This window comes from Aegilops tauschii, chromosome 4, assembly GCF_002575655.3.
Source record: "Aegilops tauschii subsp. strangulata cultivar AL8/78 chromosome 4, Aet v6.0, whole genome shotgun sequence".
NCBI classification, from domain to species: domain Eukaryota; kingdom Viridiplantae; phylum Streptophyta; class Magnoliopsida; order Poales; family Poaceae; genus Aegilops; species Aegilops tauschii.
The window spans coordinates 37182051-37191175 of record NC_053038.3 but is presented as its reverse complement, the minus strand read 5'-3'; the positions used below and the strand labels follow the sequence as shown (position 1 = coordinate 37191175).

The 9125-nt window shown below is 43.5% G+C and overlaps 2 protein-coding genes across 7 annotated transcripts; both read left to right on the top strand.

Annotated features, from left to right (window-relative positions):
• The first annotated feature begins 211 nt into the window (after positions 1–211).
• LOC109732810 (uncharacterized) lies at positions 212–3396 on the top strand. Of its 5 annotated transcripts, none has more exons than XM_020292010.4 (10): positions 212–598; positions 721–797; positions 1158–1236; positions 1349–1423; positions 1543–1715; positions 1785–1856; positions 2225–2358; positions 2455–2578; positions 2687–2807; positions 2937–3396. In XM_020292010.4, exons 1-9 carry the CDS (start codon positions 227–229, stop codon positions 2757–2759), a joined length of 1179 nt encoding a protein of 392 aa, XP_020147599.2. In that variant the 5' UTR covers positions 212–226; the 3' UTR covers positions 2760–2807; positions 2937–3396. The 5 variants fall into 5 exon arrangements, with proteins under 5 accessions (XP_020147599.2, XP_020147600.2, XP_040242465.1 ...); XM_020292011.4 differs by having other exon boundaries at positions 2894–3396; XM_040386531.3 differs by having other exon boundaries at positions 2925–3221.
• Positions 3397–3566: 170 nt separating this feature from the next.
• Positions 3567–8851, top strand: LOC109732809 (putative lipase ROG1). Of its 2 annotated transcripts, none has more exons than XM_020292006.4 (10): positions 3567–4401; positions 5222–5289; positions 5477–5547; positions 5795–6055; positions 6548–6708; positions 6798–6853; positions 6969–7021; positions 7097–7220; positions 7498–7595; positions 8446–8851. In XM_020292006.4, exons 1-10 carry the CDS (start codon positions 4193–4195, stop codon positions 8515–8517), a joined length of 1173 nt encoding a protein of 390 aa, XP_020147595.1. In that variant the 5' UTR covers positions 3567–4192; the 3' UTR covers positions 8518–8851. The 2 variants fall into 2 exon arrangements, with proteins under 2 accessions (XP_020147595.1, XP_020147597.1); XM_020292008.4 differs by having other exon boundaries at positions 3591–4401; positions 5227–5289.
• The last annotated feature ends 274 nt before the right edge of the window (positions 8852–9125 follow it).

Genomic DNA, 9125 nt, shown 5'->3' with positions numbered 1-9125 from the left:
TATACGAAGAGTTGCTCTTGTTTATAGTTAACCTGTAAAGTTTTCAAGGTTAAATGTTCTCTTATTTGAAAGAAACAAAAGAAGAAATTTCTATATAAAGATAGCATAAATCTTGACGCAAACTGAATGGTGAGATAAAGGGTAAAATGATTTTTTTTTAGTACAACGAATCCACACTCGCGGGGTAAATCGTTCAATCGACGGGCAGGGGACGCAGGCTAGCGGAATGGACCGTGAATCTAAACCGCCGTGTCATGTCAGGTCGGCCTTCATGCATGGGCCAGCTGCGGAACTGGCCGACCAAGCCAATGCTTGGCCGGCCGGCAAGCCCTACACTCGGATGCCGGCCGTGCCTTTTCCTCAGAAAAAAAAACCGTGCGTTCGCTCAAAAAGAAAGAAAAAGCCAAGCCGCGGCGAGCAGAAGCGGTGGGCGAGCGACGGCGGCGGCGGCGGTTGGCCCTCTCGAGTCATGGTGCTACCCGCCACCCCCTCTCGCGACGCCGGAGCTCACTCGCGCCCTTCGCAGGACGGCCAGGGGGAAGCGGGGCCGCCGCGCCCGCGCAGACCGCCCGCGTTCTACAGCTCCGTGTTCGCGCAGGTGCGCTACCCGTTCGACGAAATGCCGCACCGGGCGTGGCCGATAGTTTTCTCGCTTTCTGCTCCCTCCGAGTGGCGTGGTAGTCCGGTAGGTGATCCCGCGTTACCGTTTCGTGCTCGCAGATCGAAGAGGTCGGGTGGGGGCAACTAGTGAGCGCCACAGGCGATGACGGCGTGTCGTGCCTCACCTTCCGCGTCATGTAAGGGATTTCTCGCCTTACCTGGCTGACGTTTCTGCGATGCCTGATGTTTGTGCATTTGATGTTTTGATGGTCTGGAATGAAGTATTGTTGTTCGGTGACACTACGATCATCAGCTTAGCGCACCTGTGCACGAACAACTAACTGAAGTACCTCAAAAAAAAAAAAACTAACTGAAGTTCAGCAGTTTCATGCGTTGTTCCTTATCAGGTTGACGGGTTACCGTGTATCAAGAACTTTGAGCTGTAGCTTGGATATGATGATACCATGAAGTTCCTTTGACAATGCATGCAGTGTTTCTGTTCTGTGATTGCATTTGCATTACATATACTTATGGCTTGTGGCATCTCTGATTGTCAGGGATGAGCAGCGACGGCACCATTTACTGGAGATCACACTGCCCATGAACTACCCGGCATGCCCTCCTTCAATTGCTGCGGTACATTTCATCTAATTTTCAAAGCATCTGTCAGAACTGTTTTCACCGTATTGTGCAATGTCAGATATTAATGAAGGATCACACATGCTATATGGTTGTCTACTTCTTACAGGATGTTCCTTATCTCCCTAAATTACAGTGGTCAGAAAGCTCAAGACTGAAGGATGTTCTCTGCCAGTTCCAAGAGGTTGGGGAGATATTATTTATCATCTTCTCATTAGTTCCACTTCTTACACTTCCACCTCATGAGCTGCATATTTATGGGTAATAACCTATTAACTTATTATGTTTTGTGTAAACAATTAGCACCTGAAGGTATTGCAAGATTACTGGTCTACAATGGATGGCATTGACAAGGCCCTTTGGGTTGTCGATCCTACAAAGCCGACATATGCTATGTCTCATCATCGCATAGCTTTGGGTGATGATTGCTATATTTTACTACATGTTGATACGCACAAGCCCAACTCCTTACCAGAGTAAGCTGAGATGTCAAGTCTGTACATGAAAATGCAAGCATCATTGTTGATCGTCAACAAATTTTCCAGGTGCCGCTTCCTAGGCACAGATGGGAAATTGGAAAGGCTGATAAAGAATTGGAGAAAAAATCGTAAGAGATGGTATATTACCAGGTTTCCTGCATTAAGTGACGTATTGTACCTTTTCTACTTATTTATTACTCCCTCTGTCCCTAAATATAAGATGTTTTTGCAGTTCAATTTGAACCACAGAAACGTCTTATATTTTGGGACAGAGCTAGTACTATGATATGCCACTGAAGTATGTCATATTCAGATATTTTATAGCCTGTTGAAGTTAGTTCTGGATAACTCTGCTGCTCCTAGTATCTTCTTTTCTGAAAGCCCCATGAGTATGTTCTTGCGGAATAGTATTAAAGTAGGAGTGTATAAATGAAATTGAAATTTCTCTAGTGTTACATTAGAGGCCATGCGACGAGGTGCTACAGATATCATTTTTCTGATACTAGGAGCGCTGACAGAAAGTTCCATGAAAACCTGGCAACCGTCTTAGATTTTGCTCTGCCGCAACCCCCTTCTGTGAGTATCAAAGATGACCAGCAAGCTGATTGTGGGATATGTTACGCCACGCATCTGCCCGTCGGTGAGCCAATCTCTATTCCACCTCTGGTTGCAACCTTTTCTGCCCGGCATGTAGTTCCCTGACCATAATGTCTTGCGTCTTTGCTCCTGAATGAAGATGACGAACTCGGGACTCAGAGCGGGTGCGCGGCGGACTACAAGTGCGAAAACCCTAGCTGCAGCAGAGCCTTCCACTCCGTGTGCCTGAGAGACTGGCTGCGCACCATTACTACGACAAGGCAGTACGTCGAAATGATGAACCCTAAAGCGATTGTTCCCCCCACCATACGCATTGGATTGATGTGCAATGTACTTCGTCTCTGATCGTTCTTGTCATGTGTTCTCTGCAGGTCGTTTGATGTCCTGTTCGGGAACTGCCCTTATTGCAGTGAGCCTGTCGCCGTGAAGAGCACCGACAGCTGAACCTGCCTTCTTCGCATTTACAAATCGAGATGCTGAAGTTGGCTTAATGTGAGCGGTTTGTCTGGATATAAACTAAGTTATGGAAACTGTGTATGCTTGTATAATAGTAGGAGTAGCATGTTTCCACCTTCCAGGGTGTGCTTTCCGATAATGACCTTCAAGCAGGCGTGGTTCCAGGTTTCAGGCGGACCAGTAAAAAGGAAGAGGGAAGAAAACCTAAGATCTAGGTCGCCTGCTGAAGGCTGGTCGTCATGATCTAGATGTCATCAATGGAGCTGCAAGGGGTCAAAATCCCCGTTTGTTTCTACGAAATTGGCGTCCACTTCTAGAGATGAAAGAAGTGTGCCAGCCTAATTACTGAAAATTGGTGTCTCTTACGCACCCTTCTAGATTTGGGACGAATGAGGAATTGCTGACTGGTAGTGGTTTGGATCTCTGAATGTCAATGCGCATTAGTATTTCCATTGGTTGCTCGCCTAACGGTGACCCTTGAATTAGTTTACCAATTACTCCCCCAAGCCGCCTGATGAGAAAATAATACCAAGTACTACCTCCGTCCTGATTTATTAGTTCCCGCTGTATTTTGGGTTAAAGTTTGATCATATCATATAACTAGCAAAATATTAATGCATGTCACTGAAAATTATGTTGTTGGATTCGTATTCGAATGTAGTTTTCAATGATATTATTTCTGCTACATGTTACATATATTTTATTAGTTATTAAAATCATGGTCAAAATATGACCCAGAATACGATAAGGACTGGGAAACCAAGACGGAGATGGTAGTTCCAGAAAGCTGAAATAGTCGGTCAAACGGCACAAATCCACGACGACAAACAAACGACTATACTATTGTAGATCGACTCGTAGAGAAGGAAAAATTGCCGTCTAGACTTGTCCCCTCTCTTAGAACAGTCCGATTTTATCCGGACACGGCGAACGTATAACGGATTGCAGAGACAGGGGCGCATATCGTCTCGACTCTCGACGACGAGGTTATCGTGGAAGAAAAAGGAGAGCTTTAGGAGGCATCATCGCATCTCGAACGTTACGGATCGCACCAGATCCACCCCGTGCGATGTCGACGACGACGACGCATCACCCTGCGATTTGATCCCATCACCGGAGGAGGGCAGGAGAAGGGAGAAAAAATAAGAGAAAAAGGTAAAGGCTGCTGCCGGTGAGGTGAGCCGGTCCGCGGAGTGAAGTGGTGATCCACCACACCACCAGGTCCAGCGCTCTCCGTCTCCCACCCCGCCCGCAAACAAACAGAAGCAGGAAACCAGAAGCGACCCACCGGGCAGTTGAGCTCCCGCGCCGCCCCCTCACCTCATCAGCACCCACCGGCGTCACTGAGGAAACTTCTTATTAGTTCTGGGCGACTCTCCCAGGCAGCATCGGCGGCGGCGGCCAGGTCAAATCCAAGTAGGATGCCGCCGGGGAAGGGCGGGGAGAAGAAGGGGAGGAGGAGGAGGTGGCTGCCGGCGGCGTGCCTCCCGCGGCCCGGGTGCTTCACGGTGTCCGGCGCCGACGAGGGGCCCTCGGGCTCCGGCTCCGGCGCCGACGAGGGAGGCGGAGAGGGGGGCAGCAGTCGGGCGCCCACGCATCTGATCGTGACCGTCAATGGGATCGTCGGCAGGTGATTGTTTCATCTCTTTTTTTTTCCTCCCCTCCGTTTCTTACTGCTTAATCCCGGACCACTCACACGCAATCGGCTAGCTCCTTGACTTTTGAACTAAAGGCTATGTGGACAAAATAGTTGGCAATTTTAGAATCGTTTTGAATGAAGCTATCGGTCAATCTAATGAACCTATGATGGAAAGGAAAGCAATCCATTGCAAATCATGAGTATTTAAGGGCTAACATTCAGTGGATGCTATTCGAATGTTGGATCCCTGAGGAACAAGATAGCCGAGTATTTGTCACACTTTCACACTACAGAAGTTGCTCTTAATCTTGTCAAAACTTTGGTGTTCAAACAAATATAAACATTCGAATCCACAGAAACATAATTTATTTTAATGTACACTTGTAAATGTATATTATTGATACATTTGTTCATGTGAAATGTCATTTAACCTGCACGAATTGATACACTTGTAAATGCACAATTTGTCTTCTAAGTTCTTACCTTCTAATTAGGTTCCAGTGTGCAGTAGTATTACTCTAGTTAATTTACTAGCAGTGATACTTTACTACTTGTACATGTATATTTGGCTGCACTCCCAAACAGAAGGGTGTGCAACTGTGCAAGTGTTCAAGACGTGTAATAATGTGCAAAATCCTATATTTTACCTTAGTTTCTAGAATGTGTTGTGAGCTAACATGCAGTTCTACAATGTGTTCTGAGGAAACATCTATTTCCATTTTACCTTAGTTTCTATTTTTCAGTGCAGTTGTATTGTAAGGAGACATCTATTTCCACTTTTTTTTTCAAATGTTTGACTTTTCTAGTGCAGTGCAGAAAATTGGGGTTACGCAGCAAAACATTTCATCAGAAAACACCCTGAGGATGTGGTTGTTCATTGTAAGTTGAACTGCATTGATTAAAGTATTTTACTATTTATGTGCAAGTACGTTCAACCCCAAAACTAGTACTCTTTCAGTTGGGAATGGACCACTATTTTGGATAGTGAATTAAGTAGTCACACTATCATTAATGCCACATCCCCTGTGGGAGAAAATAAATGGGAATGTTCTGTTGTGTGGCACAGGCAGTGGATGCAACTCAGCAACTCGAACTTTCGATGGTGTTGATGTGATGGGAAGGAGATTAGCGGAGGAGGTGAGTATTGATAAATCCATATTGGAAAAATTAATATACAGAGCTGAGCTAGCCTCAATGATCTTTAATCTACATTTTTTTCTACTCTTCTCTTTCATGATAAACAACTTTACTATTCCAGGTGGGGAATTTCCCCACCGCTGATTACTGAAAAGCACACCTTTATCTGCTTTATCATTATATCTGCTCCTATTACTCTCTGCCTCGTCTTCCTTACTTCAAATTAACCTATATTTTGTGTTTTTAGGTGCTTTCAGTTGTTAAGTGTAGACCAGAACTTCAGAAGATCTCCTTTGTTGCACACTCATTGGGTGGGTTGATTGCAAGATACGCCATTGCACTACTATATGAGCCTGCTACACAAACAGATTGTCATGAGGAGTATGAGAAGGATGTCAGTGATGCTCGTAGCAACCAACCGATGGGTCAAGGCAAGATTGCTGGTTTGGAGCCCATGAACTTTATAACTTTTGCAACACCACACCTTGGCACAAGATCACATAAACAGGTTATTTACAAATTTTGCAGTACATTCTGCCTTTATATCAAGCCTTGGCCAGATGGCAACCTATTGTGGTTTAATTTGAGCTTGCATAACTAGATATCTTTTTTTTTGATAAACCAAAATATCCCTGAATTATATTAAACCAGAAGGAGTATGGAAGCTCAGATACAAAGTGGATAAATTTGAATTAATGAATTATGTATATTAATGTCAAATATGAACTTCAGTAAAGGTATTAGTTTGATGTAAATACAGTTATGCCGTTTCGATTTAAGTTGTTCTTTTTTCCATTTCATTCACCTGGTTGCTACCATATCTATCAGTGTTATTGTTTCGATGTATTAAATATGCACAACTTTCTTCCTCCTAATATCCATCACTGGCAATTAGTAGATTTCTGATTCTAGTGGGTGCATCTCGTACGATGGTGTGACAAACTGGCAGATTGACTGGATATGCAGATTAATTGACTCCATTGTTGATGGCTACACGCAGATGCCCCTTCTCCGTGGTTCCTATAGATTGGAAAAGATGGCTTTTGGTATGTCCTGGCTTGCTGGGAGAAGTGGAAAACATCTTTTTCTAAAGGATGTTGAAGATGAGAAGCCACCATTACTTCTTCAGATGGTTACTGATTACGGGGATCTCCATTTCATGTATGCTATATAAATGTTGTTTTAGATGAATAACTACAGAAATAGATCTCCTTATTTCAGCGTATCTTTTACTTTATTTCTACGTGCAGATCAGCTCTTCGTTCTTTCAGGCGTTGTGTTGCTTACTCAAATGTTTGTGGTGATTGTATCCTTGTGCCATGAATATTTGTACTTAGCAGATCAATATAAACATATTGGATATCTATTTACCAATTCAGAATTTAAAGCACTTTGCTTTATGGCCTTGACTAAAAGTTCAGTCGTTGTTGGCTGGAAGACATCTTCAATACGCTGTCAACATGAGCTTCCCAAGGTAATGATCTATTTATTATCAGCCCATATTTGGTCTGTAACAGGGTTCTTATGTTTCAAAATCGTCTGGCATCAGAAAGAAGATTTTGTGGATGATGTAAGATATCCACATGTTGTATATGTGGAAAAACCAAAGGTTCGGGATGTTGATTTTTCGGATGAAATGATTTATCAGGCAAAAACTACAAGTGAAATGGAAGGTAAGATACTGAATTGGAGTTATAGTAGTACCAGGCTTTCCATGATGATGTACTGTTTATTGTCCAAGGAGGCAAGGACTTGATAAACCAGCAGAAACCACAGATGCCAAGTTTCTAATGACGAAGTCTTTACGGTGGTTAATGTTTCCATTGGAGCTAAAGTTTTGTTGTTATTTAGTGTGTTTTGTATTATATCCAATACTGTTCCATACTTCCATTTCTCCGGGATGATTAAGATGTATGTTCTGTAACTGAATTAACCTGTCTTCAATTTCAGAGGTAATGCTGAAAAGCCTAAATAGAATTCCCTGGGAAAGGGTAGATGTTAGCTTCAAGAGAAGTAGACAAAGGATTTTTGCTCATAGCACCATTCAGGTATTGTATAAACCCCATGGCCTTCTGGTCTTTATTCTTCATGTATGTTGGATAAAAGTTTCTACACTGTGATTGCTTTAGATGTTGGCACCAAAAAAGAGCCCCCCTTTGAAAGGCTACATTTTGAAGTTTCATTAGCATCTGTCTACTGAAAGCTCTTGGCTACATTAATTTTCTTTAAGCATTGCCATTTGTTCTAGATTTTTTTTACCAGTCAATAGATTTTGCTTATGTCTAGGACAAGAATGTCAGTGCAAGACACTAGAAAAATTATCACACTTCAATGATTAACTGCAAGGCTGTCACTGCTTGCACTGCTGATTTTCGGAATGCTAGAGATTCTTCTCCGATGACATAGTAGTAGTTGATCATGTGGGGCGTATGGCTCCACCGACACAAGAGCTAGAAAAGGCTACCATTTAAGTTGGTAGGTAGGTTATCACGGACCAAATACGGATGCAGTCCTTGCTGTCAAAAATAGCACGCCCTCTCTCCATTTTATGCCTATCCAGGATAGCTTTGCTATCTTTGCGTTATAAGTTGCTGCAAGCTCAGGAACACAAGGTTTAGCCCAACTTGCATGGCTGGCTGGCTGGCTGGCTGGCTGGGTAGCTCTATATCCACTTTGTTTCCTGAAAGCAGAAAAAAGGAAAAAAAAAGGAACAGAGCTATCCTTGCCCGTACTAGGAGTTAATGCTTGTGTGTTGATAAGCTGCAGTGCCAAAACTGAAATGTGATACAATGCACGAGTGACGAGTCAGTTGATATGTGTGTTGATGAAGCAAATTTACCAAGTTGTCACTGTCTGAAAAACCGATTCATTCTTTTTCTCATTTCTTTCGTGTCGCAGGTGAAGACGTATTTCTTCAACTCTGATGGGGCTGATGTGGTCTTCCACATGATCGACCATTTTCTCTACTAACATGGAGCGATAACGTGGCGGCGGTGCCGATTTCTTTCTCTTCTTCTATTTGGATACCAATTTCTTTCTCTTCTTCTATTTGGATGCGAATTTCAATTGGGTAGGAAAAGGATGGGGCAAAAAGTATTGGAGATATACTACAGCGGAACAGGTAGAACCACCCATGGTAAAGTAGTGCTGGGCCTATGTATGTTTCCTGTAAAGTCTGTCTGGGGCCGTGGGGCGCTCGTAGGTTCTTTTCTCTCTTCCATGCTTCAGCGTGCATGCATGCATGTAAATGTTTAATGGACCACAGGCTGTTGATTCATCAGTGTAATAAAATAAGATAAGATCCGCTGTGTGTTGCGTCTCGAGCAGAGAACTCGTAGCGAGAATTACGGGTATTGACCTCTCTTGCCGTCAGTGCATGCTGCAGCAGCATGCATGTCTCCAGCTTGACTTGAAAACCTCTTTAATTTCCCAAGCACTTTGACTGGCTACACCAGTATATTATATACCACCGCAGGAAAAAAACAGTATTTTATGCCACTACTATACCAAAGCTATAATTATTGCTTGTGACATTGTTCGGATGCACAGTGTATGACTGAGCTGCGTTTGGATGTCCG

Coding starts and splice junctions, on each gene's coding strand:
- LOC109732810 (XM_020292010.4), top strand. CDS start 227: ATGGACCGTGAATCTAAACCGCCGTGTCATGTCAGGTCGGCCTTCATG. Junction 798..1,157: donor TGCCTCACCTTCCGCGTCAT/GTAAGGGATTTC, acceptor TCTGATTGTCAG/GGATGAGCAGCGACGGCACC. Junction 1,237..1,348: donor GCCCTCCTTCAATTGCTGCG/GTACATTTCATC, acceptor TACTTCTTACAG/GATGTTCCTTATCTCCCTAA.
- LOC109732809 (XM_020292006.4), top strand. CDS start 4,193: ATGCCGCCGGGGAAGGGCGGGGAGAAGAAGGGGAGGAGGAGGAGGTGG. Junction 4,402..5,221: donor GTCAATGGGATCGTCGGCAG/GTGATTGTTTCA, acceptor TTTCTAGTGCAG/TGCAGAAAATTGGGGTTACG. Junction 5,548..5,794: donor GAAGGAGATTAGCGGAGGAG/GTGAGTATTGAT, acceptor TTGTGTTTTTAG/GTGCTTTCAGTTGTTAAGTG.